The sequence below is a fragment of the Amblyomma maculatum genome, chromosome 6, assembly GCF_055883805.1.
Source record: "Amblyomma maculatum isolate TAMU_Amacu chromosome 6, ASM5588380v1, whole genome shotgun sequence".
In the NCBI taxonomy this organism is placed as follows: Eukaryota; Metazoa; Arthropoda; class Arachnida; order Ixodida; family Ixodidae; genus Amblyomma; species Amblyomma maculatum.
In genome coordinates, this window is record NC_139349.1 from 29,755,639 (window position 1) to 29,774,840 (window position 19,202).

At 43.5% G+C, this 19,202-nt stretch overlaps 1 protein-coding gene across 1 annotated transcript; it reads right to left on the reverse strand.

Moving 5' to 3' along the window:
- Nucleotides 1-3,042: 3,042 nt before the first annotated feature.
- On the reverse strand, nucleotides 3,043-17,504 carry dUTPase (Deoxyuridine triphosphatase). The gene is made up of 6 exons (XM_084606300.1): nucleotides 17,247-17,504; nucleotides 14,953-15,089; nucleotides 12,071-12,145; nucleotides 8,225-8,295; nucleotides 4,324-4,413; nucleotides 3,043-3,251 (listed from the first exon to the last, which is right to left on the reverse strand). Exons 1-5 carry the CDS (start codon nucleotides 17,486-17,488, stop codon nucleotides 4,354-4,356), a joined length of 585 nt encoding a protein of 194 aa, XP_084462426.1. The 5' UTR covers nucleotides 17,489-17,504; the 3' UTR covers nucleotides 3,043-3,251; nucleotides 4,324-4,353.
- Nucleotides 17,505-19,202: the final 1,698 nt, after the last annotated feature.

A 19,202-nucleotide genomic window follows, 5' to 3' on the forward strand; every position in this document is an offset into this window, starting at 1 on the left:
ATGAAAATGAATCTGGACACATAGAAAACATTGCGTTAAGGAACAGAATGAGGTTCAAGCTCTGAAGACTTGCAGCAGAGCTATGTGAAGGGGAAAATGGCAGTTTTGAAAGTCTGGAAGAGTAGCTCAGTTCCTGAAATGGTGGGGAAGAAATGCGCTCAACATGATCAGTTTTTCCTGCTTGCAAATAGAAGGGAAATGCAGCTACTGGCTAAAATGTGTCGTGTAAGATGCTTGCTGGTTTGTGATTGGCTTGTGACATAACTAAAGCTCAGTGGGAAGACCTCTGTCTTGTGGTGGACTTTGTGACATTAAGTTGTTATGGTGTTTATACTGTTGGGAACAATAGTTTCCAGGACACGAGAAAAGCTAATTTGGTGTACAAGTGCCACGTTTTTTGGTGATCTCGATTTCACTATCTGATGTAAAAGAGGGAACATTTAGATCATTAAGTCTGGTCTCCGGACACCGGCTGCAATAGAACTATTGGCTACGATTCCTATTGTGCCTATTGGCCAAATATGTCATTATATTCCTCTATTTCAGTGTACTACTATGTGACCTGTCGCCTTATGGACTCTCATGCCTGCTGACAGCTCTGCATCATGCCACTGTCTAAAAGCCTTGTTAAGCAAATGGTTCTGCAAGCCGCATGCAGCTCGCATCGAAATTAACTGTCCATAAATTTAGCAGTAGACAACCCATCAATTTTGTACTATCATTATTGCATCAGTGCAGCCAAGCACATTTCTCTAAGGACCATTACCAAATCCTACATCACAGGTTATTCCTTTCATAATACATACACACACTTGACCCTCTTGGGACAGCGTGAAAATGGAGAAAACCTGATAGGCACTGGAAACTATTTTTAATTGAAGCTTTTGCACTACCTTGACATAAAATATGCAGCAGCTTTTAAATACAAAAAATTAGCCTTAATGATGTGCAAAAATTTTATAAAGAAAAAATTTTTGTGGAAAAATACCTTCAAAAGCTGGAAATGCTTGAGTATGAAGTAGAAATCCACACTAAGACAATTCTGCAATATACAAAATGGGCTAAATTTCCTCTCAAAAATCTTGTGGGACCACAGACAAGCAATTGTAATATATAGTTGTTTAAAAAATTTTTCAATAAATTAATTTTCACTTTTTATTTGCATCAAAATGCAGATAAACAGGCTTTCATAGAAAAAAAAATTGGAATGCCTAAACTTGACACAAACAAAACATTTTTGTAAAGTTTGAAATTCCCATCTATGGTATTTAACTATAAAAATTCCAGAATACACAAAAAGTGGTAATTTACTCTCTTCAATTTCAAGGCAAAAACTGGCAGGCTTGTTTAATTTTTACTTGTTTGCACTAGTGCGGCCCGTTCACTTCTGTGACAGGTGTTTACGTCACACATGAAAACAGTTCTGGGAAGCTTTGAAATGCAATTTATTTTCACTAATTGAAAGAAACTGGTTTGGACCTAGGTTTTCTTCTGTTCATAGCATAACTTGATGTTCATTAAAAAATCTTTTGCAACTCGTGGAATGGGTGTCAACAGATAGCAGTGAAGGTGTGTGAGCTTTCTAGTCATCAAGACAGAAGAGAAAATATTCCTCCAGCCATATTTAATTTTGCTCTTTACAATTATCTTGTATCGCTTGGCAGATGAAGAAAATTTTGAAAAGTTCAGGTCAGTCAGAAACTTTCCTGTTTGAGTGTCATGCCCACACTTTTGCCCATGTTCAGATCACACTTGTCTCGGTGAAAACTCGACAAGCATCTGTGCTGGCATATTTTACTGCAGTTTGCGGAAGCCCTACCAGGTATAGATAAAACAGTGGGGACATGTACTAATCGTGCTCACCTTCTGCTGAGCGAGCGGAAACTAAAAATTTGCTTATATATGTGGCCAGTTGTTTCCGGGCCTGATAATGCACCTATATCACTATTCTAGCTGAACTTGGCACTTTAAACATAGTCTTCCGATTCTTTACTGGTGTCAAAATAAAAAAAAAAATGTGGCAGATTTGAATAGTTAATCAAATACGAAGTAGGTGCGTAGCACCGCTTATCCCCGCTATACCTTTCATGCATACACTTCAGCGATTTACACTCTCTCCAAAATCTTCCCTCAGCTCACGCAAGAGGTGGCCAGCAGTCACAAAGACAAACAGTGCCGACGTTGCACTTCCAAAACACACAACACGCAAACCTAAGGCCCAAACATCGGTGTGCTTCAGCACGTCGAGCTCGACGAACCTGCGCCGCAATGCCAGATGGACCGGCTCCATCCATTGCGACGCGAAGCAAACGCACACACGCTTGTGCAACGCTGCCCTGGGACAGTCGCCACGTCCGCAACTGACACGCCCCTCTCATTGTCTTACTCTCTAACTGGGTGCATCATGCTGTCGCTCCGTCCCCTCAGCGTTAGATCGCGGGATGTAGGAGTCGCCGTTTTCATTTCCTCCTCTCAAGTTCACGGAGAGATGGATGGACAGAGAAAGAGAGAAGCTTTACTACAGCTCTGCGGCTGCTCCACCTCCTCAATGCTGAGACGCGCGCTTAGCCACCTTCTCTTTCTGCGCTTCAAGTTCACGAAGAAAGAAAGAGAGTGAGCGGCTTCGAATAGACCCCGGCCAAATCTGTGATTGCGGCTAGTAGTGCTACACACTAAAAAGATAAATCAGGTCCGGAGCCAAAGCAGTTGAATGAAGTGTTTGTCGTCGATTTCTCTGCGCAACATGACACGTATTTCACACTGTTTCAATAGCTCACCTCCACCACACTTTGCTTTAAAACATCTCTTGCCGCCTGCCGAGAAAAATGCAAACTAAGCCCAAACGGAAAGCCAAGATGTGAAACTGCAGTTCTTGATGGCAATACGTGTTTGAGCATGTGGAAACTAGCTCGACAATGTGTACAAAACCGTAATGAGTTTTTGCACTATGGCCTATGGGGCAGTCCCGAAAGGGTTAAACTGACACAAGCTGGACATTGGCAACAGTTGTATGTCTTGCAATAAAGATACACTTCAGTGATGTTCTTTTTTATTAATGCAACCAAAAGACAAAAAAAAAAAAAAGCTTTTCTTTCTGACCTTGAACATATTTTGCTCGCGATGGATAAAATGAGATTCTGCTCAAGACATGAGGCCTTGAATTGAACTCTGCAACATTAAATGCAACCGAACAACCCAGTCACAACTTGATTACTTGCACCATCTTGTTGTAACGGCACCAATGGCAGCCGCTGTAAAAAGCAACAAAAGAGAAATGTTAATGCAAATGCACAAAAAAGCACCTCTGGCTAAGCTTGATTACATGATCTACACTCGTTTTAACACTGTTGTGAGCAAAAGTAGGCACTGCTATGTGGAAGAGCCATAGATTGAGACATGATTACATGAGCTACATTTGGTTCAACATTTTTTTACTGTTTTAAGCAAAATACTACTGTGAGGCACAGAATGTAAGCCAATTTCCATTTCTGGAGTGGCAAACCAGGGCCATTCTATTCATTCAATCCTGGCACACGCAGGCTCAAAGAGCAAAACATTGGTACATGTTAAGAACCTCGGGGAGGTCAAAATTAATCCAGAGCATTATATGTAAACACTGATGATGTGATTTCACAGCCCCTCTTTCATTCCCTACCTTACCTCCAGCTAAAGGCACCAACCTGCTGTCATTCAGCCACCTCGCACTATGCATAGCAAGTGGATATGCAGGTGCAAGGCAGTTGTCTGCAACGTCATGACAGTAGACTGCCACCATTGCTTGGAGGGTTTCCTTTGAAAGGCATTTGCAGCTGCCTTCTTGAGCTCTACTGGCTACTCATTCCGAAACACTTGGCGATGGAACACAGCATGCAACAGAGCAATTCTGCTGATGACGGAAGTACAACATGAAAGCTATGAAGAGTATGCAGAAGCAAAAAGCATTTGACTGGCTGAGACCTGTGGCAGGGCATCTAGAAAATAATTGTGAACATCATAATAGGCACTCTAGTATTTAGTTCTCAGAAAAAGCAAGCTAAATGCCTTTCTGAACTTACTGAAACTATTCAACTCCTAGTTCTGCGAGCACCAAGATGCACGTTTAATTTAAGCTAGTGTTGAGAGAGAGCACCATTCTGAACCACACGAGAGCAGACGAACGCTGTTCGTGAAAAAAAAAGGAGACTGGTAGTTATGCATACCATACATCATGCACACAGAATTGACAAAACAAGCCACTAGGTAAAATAAGGATGTTTCATGCACTATTTCCAATGACAGTTTGTCTAATGTGCCAAGAGAGGGGATTCTTAAAAAGGGCAGTACCATATTCTGGCGCTCGGACGGCCCCTGCCATCAGCCTCGCACCCCTGTGGAGCCGAAGCCACCTTCGCCACGCTCCGTTTCATCCAGGCTCTGGCATGAAATGAAAACAGCGTTGTCAAATGAAACTTGCAAACTCAGCTGTGTGAACATGGCTGGATGCAAAGCAACTGGGTAAAGGGTGCCTAAAATGAAAGCATGGTAATATTTCCCAAAAACTCACTGCAAATTCCCTCAACACCTGTGCGGCAGCCAGCAAAACTACACAGCGTCATTAGACACTGCGTCCACTGCAGTATTAATCCTGCCTAATAATAAAGTACTTATCAGCAAAGTTTACAGAAAACCACTAGCAGATAACGGGACAAAGCCAGGAAAGAGGAATGTGTAGCTGCCTTGTTCCAGTTATGTAGGTGCAAATAACCTAGTACAAATGTGCCACAGTTATAGCATAGACTTTTCATTAACTCAAATTTCGTGCAACTAAAGCAATATGCAGAGTTCTACTGATCAAAGAACACATAGCAAACGCTCCAGGACCATTGTTCAGGACTAGCAGATGAGAGCGATTCTCGCTGTTCCCAAATAAAACTCTAGCAAATACTAGCTCAGTGACCCTAATGAAAGCGTACTATCAGGACGCTCCTCACTGTCACTAGAGTGCCTAAAAGAGTGTTCTATTTTAGATGTTCAGTTAACATGTGATTCCAAGAGGCACAGCTACTTCAAAGGTAGAGAAATGAGAGGTCTTTCTCGTGCAGCTTCACAGCTTCACAGCCTGCACAAAGCCTACAGACAGCAGCAATGTAAATAGGTCGAATAAAAAAAAGCACCCCGCTGCAACTTCGCTTCCATCACTTTCAAATAGGAGCTGAAGCGATTAAGCATGATTGGGAGAGGGGGGGGAGGCCTGTCTTAAAGGCCCACTGTCCACCCTCCAGTCGAAAATATTTTCTTCCCCGGTGACTGTGAGACTTCGCCCCTAGAACGCAAGGCCGCAAAAGGTTTTTGAAAAGAGTAACTAATACCGCAGTTACAGCCACCGCAATCACCCGATTCTGTCATGCCTCTCTCCTTCCGTTCCCTCGCAAAGGTTTTTCACTCTCCTGCCCGAGGTCGTCTAGCCTCCGCAATACAATTCCCCTTCCTCCTCCACGTTTGGCGGGAGGTGGGGCGTGGCTCTCCGCGAGCGCGAAAAAAAGAAAAGAAAAAAAAAAAAAAACGGTCGAGGGAGCGCGCGCCGCTGGATTCAGTCTGGCCGTGGCGAGGGAAAAGCGCGCTGCGAACGGTAGACACCCATCCTTCTCCCGTCAGCGAGACTGACCAATGGACATCGTTCGCGCTACGTACGTCATTGCTGTGGCCCGTCAGGCCAGCGCAGGAAACGGGGAAGCTGGCTTCCCGGAGGAGAGCATGAGAGAGCTTTGAATTGTATTTTCGATGCTTTGCGGCGCACATGTCACTGTAGCATTTTGCACAGACTCTCTCCGGTACCTGATCGAAACACTGGGCTCCTTTGCTTAAAAGGGCCTTCCCTGGAAAGTGGCCCTTAAAAGGTGCTAAAAATCTATCATGAAGCTGACTAACATAATCTTTGATTATAGCACTACATGGGACCTATTAGAAGCCCCATGCATATCAGCCAACTTTCCCGATTTACCCAGGAGACTCCTGATTTTAAACTGAACTTTCCGATTGTACAATCACTGCCCTACATCTCCCAATAGGTGACCTGTGCCCGCGCAATAGTGGTTTGATTTTAAACTGAACTTTCCGATTGTACAATCACTGCCCTACATCTCCCGATAGGTGACCTGTGCCTGCGCAATAGTGGTTTTTGTGAAATCAGCACCGAGAAACCTGTGGCTGCATCGTAATTGCCAGCATCACCATCAACAGCCGCACTAGCACCACTGGCTAAGCAGCCGATCCAAGGCCAACTCGAGCCAAAACCAAAGTAATTTTGACTAGCCGCAAAAAGAAAAAGAAGAGGTGTGCGACATGGCTCGTTTTGTTCAGCAGCGGCGTAGTGGTCGCATGCGGGCAGAGTTTTAGGAGAAAAAAGTCAGTAAAATTTTGTTAATTCGACCTTCAAAAGACCACGAAGAATGTTGAAATGGCCTTAAAACATCACATTAATTTTACCTAAGGGACACCCGAAATATGGTTTTCCATACATTACAGATGACAGCTAAGCAACAATATTTGGTGGTTTCGTCCAGTGCTTTGTTTTGCATACACTGTGATGGAGACTTCCTCCAGAATCGTAACTGCTTTTGTGGCCTTTTTCGCAGTGCAAAACGGGCACAGTGGTACCTCTTTGCAAACGGCTCCATCGCAGTTTGAGGATGCTTCACTGCACAGCTCACCAGCCCATGCTGCGAACCATCCTCAAACCACAATGATTCAACATACTTGAAGAGCGGAGAAAGCACATGGATGCAAGAAAAACAAGCATAGAACAGTATAATAACATCCCAAAATGAAACTAAAAGGCCAGTGAAGCACACAGCAGTGTCTGAAACGGCATGACTAGCCAATGGGCATAAGCGATGGTGTGAAGCAAAACAAACTATGCTGTTAGGCTTTCGATGGGTAGCTTCTGATCATTGTTGTGCATGCCATAGCGTGCAAACCTGAGCAGGATGGGCATCACTGTTCTCGGCAATTTTCGTTCGGGAAGGTTGATTTGGATGATTGGTGGCTATGCGGGTTGTATCTTGATGCGATCCCCAGCCCGAATTAACGAGCTGCCAACACAGTTGACCTTCATGAATGGCGGCCGGGACCATACTCCTAGCTTCAATCATCCCAATTAATGAGGGTCCTATTAAGAGCATTTTACTTGTCTTTGCATGCGGCAGCTAGCCACAGTAGAGTTATGCTGAGACAAGAGAGAAAATTAACATTACAGACACCAAGGACAGGGGTTTGTAGCACCAAAGGATTAAGTATCTCAGTTGTGTATTTCAAAGTATTACTCTGCTACTTAATGCACTTCTACAGAGTGGGGATAATTACTCTGCTACTTAATGCACTTCTACAGAATGGGGGATAATTCCATCTTATCGCAAAATGTCATTAGCTAGTTAATTCGTTTCATTGTGTGCTTGGTCAAATCGGCTCTTCCAATGAATGCAATGACACCGTCACAACGCCATGTACAAGCACCATGAAAAAGTGTCATGTTCTAGCTACCCCGACGCCAAATAGACAATTTTATCACTGTCATCAATGCACAGACAAGGTGAGGCCGTAGCTAACGCTTATTTACAACAACCCAATGAACAAAATAAAACAGAGAATGGTGTTTTCCAAAAATCGCTTCAGCCCCCACTCCAACGTGCTCAACTCCTGATCCATGACTAGAGAGGTAGGCTAGGCAGCCTCTCTATACACAGGAATCATGCAATTCTTTGACATAGTGTGTCTAGATGACTCCATTTCATGTCAAGGTCGAAGTCAATGTCAGGGGCCAACACTGATGTTACTGTGGTTTGACCCTGAGCTTGGCTAAAGGTCAAATTGATGCACAGACATGAAACTCGGCTTCTGCATTGAGTAAAGCTAACACTTTAAAAGCACCCTGTGCATTTAACAACGAATCGGTAATATTTGCCAAGATATGGTCATGCAATGACATACATCAATAATGGCAAGGTTTCACCGCAAGATTGCTTTTCAATGTGTTTTAGGCAATATTCAATGCCAGGTTAAATTATTAACCCTTACATCTTCAATACTGCAGTCTTCAATATGAGGTAAGATCTTTTCATTTTCACCGTAACATTATGACACTTTGGCTGATCTTCGGTCCCTTCAAACCAGTTAAACAATTATCACAAAAGCATCACAGATGTGAGGCCTAGTTAAGCTAGCTAGAGAACAAGAGAGCACAACTCACCTGGCACTCAACAAGGTCTGGGTAGCTGATGCGCTCGCAGATAAACTGAGCAATGCGATCTCCCCGACTCACTGCATCCAGAGCGTTCGCCACAAAAACAAAATAAAAAATGGTTGAATGCGGACAACAGTGCACACACACACACACACACACACGCGCGCGCACACACACACACACAAAAGCTTATTAAAATCCCTGACCACATGTGGAAGACAGGAAAGACAAACAGAAATCAAATTTAAGGCGATAAGTAAATTCAAGCTGCATTTGCGATTACATTTGCTTTGCTGCAGTGGAAAAATAGGTGCCCCAGTCATATTTTGAACCACGTTAGCGCACCCCAATGGCGGCCATGTTTCAAAGGAAACAAAATGCAAAAGGTGCTTATCTTTTATGCAATGTCAGTGCGCACTGAAGAACACTACATTATAAAAAAAAAATCAACAGCCCTCTGCTACACCTCTTCCTATTTTATCTCACTGCCTCATTCACCCCTTCACAAATAGTTTGTAGTTGAGGTGCCTACTGAGAGAGACACATTTACTGCACCTTTCCTTGAGTGTTGCCACCTCTTTTACTATACCTTATAAAAGAACAGATTCAATTCAAATTCAGCTGGGGCAGCTAAAACCACCTACACATATTTTATTTTATATTTTATTCAATAAAACCATAAAGAACCTCAGTCAAGGGTATTACATAGAGGGGAGCATTGACACGCAAGAATGCGAAACAAAAATGTGCAAGCACCAAAATGCAACACACAAATACAGAACAAAACATAAGTAGAAAACAAAAATAATCTGTAATATACATTATAATTCACACGAAAATATAACAGAAAGTGCATTAGAGGCTTAATTTATCCGCTAGAACAAAACAAAATAACAAAACAGCTGAATGAAGGAACGAAGCCAACAGTCGTCGAGGCCAAGGAAAGCATTGAGGATTGTATTTTATGTCTATTTTTTTTATTTTTACTTCGATAATCACATAAATTAGTAATGTAGTCTGTTTAGGGGAAAGATAATAAACACAAAGCAGAAGAAAAAACAACGTGCCGATGGTGGGAACTGAAACAACGACCTCCGAATATCGCGTCCGGTGCTCTTCCAACTGAGCTATATCGGCCGCTGTCCCCCCTGCTACTTTCCTGGGTATTAATGTTGTCTGTATACGAACCTTGAGCACCAGTGCCACCCTCAGCCCACATCCACCGCTATGGCTGAGGGTGGCGCCTCCTCTCCGGAACTCCCTATCGCAACGAAAAAGATTAAAGCAAGATTCTCTCAGCAGACCACTACTGTCTTGAATAGCATCGTGTAGCCATGTTTCCGTTAAGGCAACAATCGGGGTAGATTATCATGAAAAACACTAAAGCCAGAATCTTTTAACTTGTGCCCATTACTAAGCACGTTTTCAATTTATTTAGCACTATTAAATTTAGCGATGATGGGCTGCGTCTTATCCCAAGAATGGCATCCTAGGCGATGAGCATGTTGAATTGAACCAACCGTAATTTCAAGTGGGCAACTGGAAAAATCAGTCATGAGCTGTTCAGAAGTTTCCCAAGATTCAGATTTATCATGTCCTTTATGCCATAGAACAGCAAATTAGACCGCCAGGAACTGTTTTCTAGGTCGTAAATTGTTTGCTCTAGTTTGAGCAAATTACCATTACCGTCGCTTAAAGACTGCTTAGAAGAAAGAGACTCAACCTTTGCTTCAAGTTCTCGAACGCATTTGCTCAACTGATCTGTATCAGTTTTTAAGCCAATATGAATGAAGAGGACCTTATTAACAGCCTTGAGTATACTGGCATGATGGCGATCGCTTCCTCATGCAATGTGTAGCCGCAATGCCCCATTCCCACGCTTCCTCCTGTGGAGCATGCTGCTAAGTGACTGGCAGAGCAATGTCCTTTGTGCTCTTTCTGCTACATTGACAGCATACTCCTACAGCGACCATTCTCCCCCTCCTCTGATAACACCAGCTGCACTAGGTCACAAAGTGTAATAGGGTGATTAGGACATGAAAACTGGCGGTACATGTCAGTTCGAATCCCTCTCACAAACTAGAATAGCAAATGCATGCCAATTAAGAAGTAAAATGTATGATACCATGTGGAACGCTGCAGAAAAAACAAACAAAAAAAATCGGTTGCTTCAAGTATTTGTAGTACATGTTGTCGTCCCACTCGTCACTGAGGTGGCTTGACAACGGCTGACATCACAGTTGTGGCGCGAGCAAGGCACGACGGGTGTGGAGCGGGCAGAAAGGCACGATGAGATTTATGTGGCGTTTTCTATGGTCGCTTCCTGTCCATGCCACTTGTGAGCCAAGTAAAGCTTTCGCCTTAACTGCTCCTTGCAGCATAGATGCATGGTTCGGTTTGGTTTATGGGGTTTAATATCCTAAAGCAACTCAGGTTACGAGATGCCGTAGTTGGGCAGCTCCGGAAATTTCGATCACCTGCTGTTCTTTAAAGTGCACCGACATCGCACAGCACACAAATACCTTGTTTTTCGCCTCCATCGAAAGCGACTGCCACGGGCGGAATTCAATCCCACATCCCTGGGCAGTCCCGCGCACTCACCACTGCACCATGATGGCTGGGCTCGATGCATGGGGTCATGCATGAGATCATTTGACACTTTACAGCAGCCAGGCACAGACAGGCACCAGCTATGAATTTGTCCGTGAATTCTATTTCGATGCATGCTCTATAACTTCCCACACCATCTGAACCACATCACGAATGACGAGCTGGCTGAAGCTACTTGACTTTACCTCTAGGCTCCCTCGTACATAAGCTGCAGGACATTTTATAATAAAGCACATGACAGAACTGAACATTTCATTCAGATCCACCAAAAATCCGCTGAAATGCACTGAAACCAGCCAAAACAATCAGGAAGTAAACTGAAACCCACCAAACAATGAGATCCATCAAAAGAAATATTCATAACCCATTAATCAACTAGCTTGCTAGATGAACATTTTTCCTAATCTTTAAATGTCACTGAATGTAGCAGGAAATCCACTAAAGAACAACACTGCTTTAATCACAACGAATTTACAGTAATGCTCAGCGATGCTTCAGATGTAATGACACAAGTCATATGGAGCCTCTTCTAGATCATTGGTGCACATCTCAACAGAATCCACACAAAAATTAACATTAGATCATCAAGTATGTGTCTCAAAAGAAAACCATCAACTACTGCATTTTGCACTTTCTTGCAATAGTAAAAAAAAAATATTTACAAACAGAATATACATTGTGAATTCTTAGAAACCAAGCATAACATAAATGTGTTGCGGGCCCCAGCTTGCGGGTACCAGATGTAAATTTATTACAGCGCTCTCAAGATATGCTTAAGCTACCAAATTTAGAATGTATAAAAGGCACCAAACAGCACCGCAAGCAGGTTCAACAGTAGCAGTTCCAGAGCACCCTCAACCCTCACCATGTGTACATGGAAAAATAAATTGAAGCTGAAATTGAAAAGGTATGAAGTAAATTATAAATTTAAATATGTTAATTACGAGACAAAAAATATGTTCACTTCAATCGTAGCTATGCTGACCTTCCTAGCTAGGGTGCCCACAACAGGTATGACTGCACACGTTTCTTCTGGGGCTGACAAAAAACATTTAGCCATAAAAGTGTACAGCTCACTTATGGATGTTTCTTGCACTCGGTCAAGGCCCACATAGTCAACACTAGCCCTGCGCTACCAGAAATGAGTGGTGTGTCCTCCCATAACAACATCAGTCGGCTTTCCCACAAGCAGGCACAAAGGTGCAAGTTCGGTTCATTATTATGTACACCGTACATGCCCACCTGTGAATTCAGAATTTCCAAAGTTGAAGAGCAGCACACCCAGGTTGCCACGGTAGTCCGCGTCAACCACACCAGCTGCACATATGCAATATAAAAAGACCAAATGAGCAAAGCAAGCAAGCACTCATTCACACTGCCCCTTATCACAGCCACAATGCCGGACAGATTTACATTCTCAAAAACTGGATTAGCGCAGAAACAAAATACATACGAATACAAATTTGTTTTGGTATTTCCTCGACAGCTTTCCTTCCCTCCATGCAGGCTAATAGTAGTTTGGATGAAGTAATTGAAATGACAACTTCTAAATAAGCAACATGTGCTTACAAAAATAGATAGTTCATGAAATGATTTGGTCTTATGGTTTTATGGTGTTTAACGTCACAAAGCGACTCGGGCTATGAGAGCTGCCGAAGTGGAGGGCTCCGGAAATTTTGACCACCTGAGGTTCTTTAAAGGTATACTGAACAAATATCCAAGAATATTGAGAAAGCACAACAATTGAATTCTTAAGACACGATTACACTAGTACAGACACATAATTCAGGTTAGTTTTGAGTGGATGGCTGCATTTTTTAGGTTTTCCGAGCGACCGCCGGGTGAGAGGCAGTGCGCTCCAGACTGTGAGCCGGCGAGTGTGACGTCACAACTACCCTCAGCAACGTCATGGCACCACGATCCCGCTGCCGCCGCCCCCGCACCTGAAGTTGGTTGACCGGCTACACGCAATGTCGGTTCCACCGCGTCGTGCCATGCACAAAGCTGCTAAGTGTGGAATGCTGCATGCGAGGGAGGTTGAGGGGGATGCGTACGGAGGGCGCATATTACGGACAACTGCTTGCGCGCTGGAAGGGAACGATGAATTGCGAGCAGGAGCATGCGCAGAAAAAAAAAAAAAAAAAAGCACCTCCGTCCTTGCGCTTTGCGAGTGCCACTGGGGAAAGGAAAAATGAACAGATGCGACCGGCCGCGATGGGGGTAGTTGTGACGTGATATCCGGTTTTGTCAGAGCTTTCACAGGAGCCCGCTAGGTGCGGCGATTTGAGAAATAATTAAAATACTTACTTTCCGCTCATTTCTGTTCATAAAGTGGATGGCTTTGGTCACTCCCAATGCGATAGCTACCATCTGCGCTAGAAATCTCGGTGGCAATTTTTTTGTTCAGTATACCTTTAACGTGCAACGACATCGCACAGCACCCAGGCGCCTTGTGCCTCCACCGAAAAGCGGCTACCGTGACCGGGGTGGTTTATAAAACAAGTCAGAAAACCAATAAAATGTTGTTTAGCACAGAATACAAAGAGGATAGCCACACACAATCAGAAAATGCCTGTACATTCTGGCTCAAGTAAAATACAGGTAGTTGTGCATAATGAATGGTTTCCCAAACACAGCCATATGTAAAGTGAGTCGTCCATAGCAATAAATTGTGAAGAAAAAGAAATCTATTCTGAACAAAGACTTTGCAATTAAGATCTGCACACGCAGCACATTGTACAGTGAATTTCAAATTAGACAACATTTGCAGAGCACCAAGTACAGCCTCGTCCAGTTCTAGCTATAACACAGTCACTGCTTTCAAAGCGTCATTGCGTCCGAACCGACCATGCAATAAAGCTAAGAGGCAGGCCATGTGAAGAAGCACGTCTGGGTCCTTCTGTACTTGCGCTGCTTTGCATTGATATGCGCCTGCGTCGGACGCAGTGTTGCTTTGAAAGCAGTGACCGTGTTATAGCTAGAAGTGGATGACCCTGTACATTATTCTAGCTTGCCATTATCTTTAAGATTATCTTTAAGATTATCTTTAAGATGGAGTGGAATTAGAAGCACCAGACAGTCTATGAGGTACGTTATGGTGCCTCATGGCATGGTGACCTGTCTCCTGCTATACAAGTCTACGTAATCCCGCAAATTCTTAGTACATGTGTACTCGGCTGGCTGGCAGCTGCTTGTTGCACTGCAACGTGGCAGAAGTTGCTGAGAGAGGTTTTTTTCATAGCCAATCATGCAATGCGGCAAACAGAATGGTGCATCATCCTATTTGAAGTTGAAGTTTACCACTATAATTCATGAAGCTTAAAAACAAAAAGGGAGATTACTAAGATACTTGCACTTTCACATCGCCTTTGCCTCTACACAAAACACTAGAAACAAACCACCTTGTTTGCATTGTGATTTTGTTCCGACATTCAATTTAGCGCAACAAGAATACATAAGGTCCAAAGGGCTCTAAGTTTAGACCCTGTCCACTGCATGAAGAGCAAGTTTTCATACTAATGAGGTGAAAAACATTGTAAAATTTTGGCCCCCTGAAAAATTGTCCATAACAGGGATCATATTAACAAGGTGCAACTGTGCATATCAGTCCAATAAAAAGTTTTTGCACTGGAGTTCCCTTCATAGGGAAGAAAACCCCGATACTATTGGCCAACAAATTTTTAATTTGGAGCCAATGCTCAGTTCTTCTGTTCCATACTTGCAACTGCACACACATGTGCATGCAATTTCACACATAGACAACTGAACTTCAATACAGGGTTAACAAGCAAACTAAAAACTCAGTTTTATGAGGAAGAAATATGTAAAAGGAAGCAAGGAAGAAGGAAGAGGCAGAATAAGTGGACACCAAGCCCTGAATCAGGAGCTGATGTGGGACAGAAACAGTTGGAAGCTGCTCTGTTTGATGGAGGCCAACAGTGCTGACAGAAAAGACAAGCACTGTATGGCACAAACTGCACAGGAGCACCAGCCAGCTAATGCATCAGCAGGCAATAAGCAACAGCAGCACTAACATTCAACTGATGCATCAGCAGATATTTATTCTCGGCTAAGAGAACAGCAGACATTAGCATTCAGCTGACTGGCAAAAGAAAAAGACTGACCGCCAACGTCGATCCCGTTCTTGGCAGCCAGGCCAGAGCGAGGTGCTACACGGCCATAGCAGCCATCTGGCACACACACCTGTAGGTCAGTTAGGCAGACGCAGCGGCCACCAGCAGGCACTTTATAGTCATAAGCACTGCAGACACCAGCAGCTATTAGCACACAAGAAACTGCATGGTATTCATTGCACATTCATAAAACACTTTGAAAGCCTCAGTACCTCAAGCCGACAGCTGCCAAAAAGAAGACTCAATGTATATAAATGTTTCTGCACAGCATATGCACTATGAGCCAAAGTTTGCCTTCTACAAGAAAAACAGGTACTGGAACAAAGCATGCTGGCTGACCTAGGCAAACAAGATGCAGCATTCTTCAGTACCCACTCCAGAAGCACTTTTTGATAAACACTTCTAACCGTAGCACCAAAGTACACAGGAGAAATGGTTTAGTAATCGGCGTTAAACATCCCAAAGCGACTCAAGCTATGAGGCATGTCGCAGTGAAGAGCTCTGGCAATTTCGAGCAACTAGGGCTTTTTAACGTGCGCCGATATCGCACAGCACACAGGCACCTTGCTTATCGCCTCCATTGAAAAGCGGCCGCCGCGGCCGGGATTTGTTCCCGCTCCCTTGGGTACAGCAGTCAAACATCCTAACTAGTGTGCTAGCAGCAGAGTTAACATATGAAAAATAGCACTTCCCAACAGAAGCCACGCAGAAACATACATTAGATCAAGTATGTGTCTCAAAAGAAAACCATCAGCTACTGCATTTTGCACTTTCTTACAATATTAAAAAAATATATATATTTACAAACAGAATATACATTGAGAATTCGTAGAAGCCAAGGATAACATAAATGTGTTGCGGGCCCCAGCATTTATTTTAGGCCTCTGGGGCCTAAAAAGTGAAGCACACATCGCACAATGAAAAACAACAAAGCAATGATATTAAGCCTTCTGCATGTGCTGTACTCAAATATTGAAAAACCTTCGCCATGGTAAGCAGTGAAGAAAGAGAACAACTTTCACGAACTGAAAGCAATGGTTTTAGCGACAGTGTATTGCAAGCATTTTGCTTTTGCAAAACGACCAACCGCTAGAACAGGTGAAAGCCTTGATGGTCTGGCAGCTGAAATAAATGGCACTAAACTACTTGAACATTGTGCTCTTGAGAAGTCTTTTAGTACTGCAGCAATACTACCCACATTCTAGCCAAAACCCGATGTCTGAAGCCGATTTGACCTTTGACCTTTCCAAGGATTTCAGGTGTCCTCAGCAAATGTGGCTAATACTGTGCCCCCCCCCCCCCCCCCTTTTTTTTTTTTTCCCTGTAAACCAATTATAGAACGATGTGTTCAACGAACGGAACACTGGTTGTGTTCGACAAGGGGCGCACGATGTGCCAACGCCATCGCTAATAAAAGCATTACAATAAGAAGACTGTATCTGTGAAGCACATGCAATATGTGGTCTGGCCGCCCGATTAACACAGAAAAAAAAAAAGTTTAATGATTGAGCCACCGCAATCACACTCCTGACAAAACGCCCTGCTGCTGCACGATATTCCGTGATAAACTTAATTAAATCATCTGTATTTTTTCCTTGCTTAATTGGTGATGTTTGCATGCAGGTGCATTGCATCCAATTTTTGCGTGGAAGTATACTTTCAGGTCAAATATGAAATTAACCGCAGCTTTTAGAGGTAACGAAGCTCTGCTCAACATCCAGTTTAGGTACTGTTTCTAACGAACATGCCCAAGACAACACATTCCCAGTCGCAGACGGGTTATCAAAACAATCGGGCACATCACCGCGCTAAGTTGTAGTCATTCGTGCATTCTAGCTCAAATACCTCCCTGGCATTTAAGAATACTAGGTTCCGTACGTTATTCAGCCTATAATTTCTAGCTAATATATCCGAGACAACACTTTCAATCGCAGATAGGCTAATGAATCGCGCCACGAGGCAAGAGAGTGCCTAATTAGAGCGCACTTAAGTGATAGTCACCCGTGCATTGCCTCGGAAACCTATAAGCTCTCTTCAGCATCAGTAATCAGCGATACCCTGCTTTGTGTGCTATCTCACCTATTGTTTTTAGCGAACATAGTCCAGATAACACTATCTTAATCGAAGACAGGTTGCCGAAACAATAAGCTGCATAACATTGCACGTTTAAAAAGTATCCATTGGTGAATTCTGGCGCAAAAATATTCTGTTTGGATACCTGGAGGAAATCTCCGCTACATTAAAACTGGTGACATGCTTTGGAAGATGCAGCTCGCGATTCACACCTGTACAAATCGAAGCCAGCAGCAGCAGCCGAGCCTCTTGTTGGCGCGTGGGCATGTTCCGTGAGTCGGACAAACTTCAGCTTCGGCGCTTCTTCAGGCATCGTGAGGTCTGTCTTTGTCGTCTTTGTCCTCAAGTAGTGCGACTGATGCCAAAGGCTTATCAATAAATGTGAGCGCGATGCTGGTTGGCCTGTGGAAGTAATGCCTAACAATACACGCACACTTTTTCCCGCCAAAATCATTTGGATTTGGATTGTCTAGACTTAGATTGATGTCGTGGCCGGCGTTGCTGCGACCCGGTTGGAATAAGCTAGAAGCTTGGTGCAACCGGGTGAAAATAAGCAAATCGTTATTGCAACCCATGGATTGGCTTGGCTTTGTTTGTTATTTTCGGATTGGGGTTTTTGCAGGAAAGCCAAAGGCAGATCACGTGTCGTGTGTTTGTAAACGACGTTTGGAAGATTTTTGCGCCGTGCACATTTCGTGCCTCAGTGCTCATCTTGCAGTTTCTTCATGGATTACGTTAGTAACGACAGAGGCGATAGACGTAGTAGAGAGTAGAGGCTTCGTGCATCCATGGAAGTTGAAAGAGTGCTCCTACCTGCGGACCCCGTCGGTCTCTCCGTTCATTCTGCAACAAATCATATTTGCGTGTTGCTTCACGAACAGGGCATCTTGGATTTATTTTTGAAGCATGAGTGGTGCACAGTGTGGCATACTAGAAACCAAGAGCATATGTAAAAGGCCTGTGTATGGGGATCGTGATTTGGTTTGTGCTGCCATGGAAGAATAATATTCTCAACGTGTAGGTGGTCTTGGCTTTCGTTTTGAAGGTTGCGATGTTTATGTAATCACCGTATGTGATCGCTTGGCTGATTCTGGAAGGGTGTTTATGTGCTCTTTCTTTTGCAATGCCGGGCACTCCAGATAAAACGGGTCTTTTCGAAGCTGCGAGCAGTTTTCCCAAAACTGCCTTAGCGAAAGGACACTTCTATTTCGCGTTATTCACGAGGTGTGCGCGTTCGCGTAGTGTACAAGAGTGTGTAAAAAATATTTAGCATTCACCCGTTCCTACGTTCCCTGAATCGCACAGGGTATAGGCACTAAGATGGAGCCGAAATGGTGCCTTTCGCCCTCAATATATCCCAATATTAACTTCGAAAAAAATATCCAGCAGGTTCGGTACTGGATTTTCTTTTACCGCTTTTCTCAAGTTGCGTCGCCTGTCTGCACGCATTTTTCACGTTGCCCGCATTCTGCTGAAGCTGCCTGAATTGAACAAACCTCTATCCACTAGTTTGATCCAAGGCTTTCTGACCGACCGCTCGCGGTTTTTATACTGCTAATACTCAGTCCTCTTTTTCAAAGTTTTCTTTCAGCTATGTGTTCCACAAAGCACTGTCCCTTACTCTTAACAATCTCCCTTCAGTAACTTCTACCATCCACATTTTAGTTGATGACTGTGTACTTCGCTGCTCTGTAACCAACTCATCTGACGCTTCTGCCTTATATCTATATCTAATTTGCATACAATAGTGATGTGCTATGTGGCCTCCATTCCTGAGAAGCTTTAAACTGTTGATTTCTTCTCACCACTGCCAAAACAACACATCCTACTTACAAAATTAACACTAGTATTACTTTTTCAAAGAATTTGTTTAAGTACCTTGGTGTTCACCTCACTAGTGGCTTAACATTGTGTTACCTTGTAAGCCATGTAACTAATTACTCTAATAAAACTGTTGGATACCTCTATCGTAACCTACCCATGGCTGGCACCTTCTTGTGTAAAATTACTAGATTACAAAATCCTTGTGTGATCACAACTTTAATATGCCAATGATATAGTTGATCCACACTACTGTAACTTTACTGAACCTTATGAGCCTGTTCAAAACCATGCCACCAGTTTAATTCCCTCGAATACTCCTTCAGCATCACTGCCATGAAATCTCT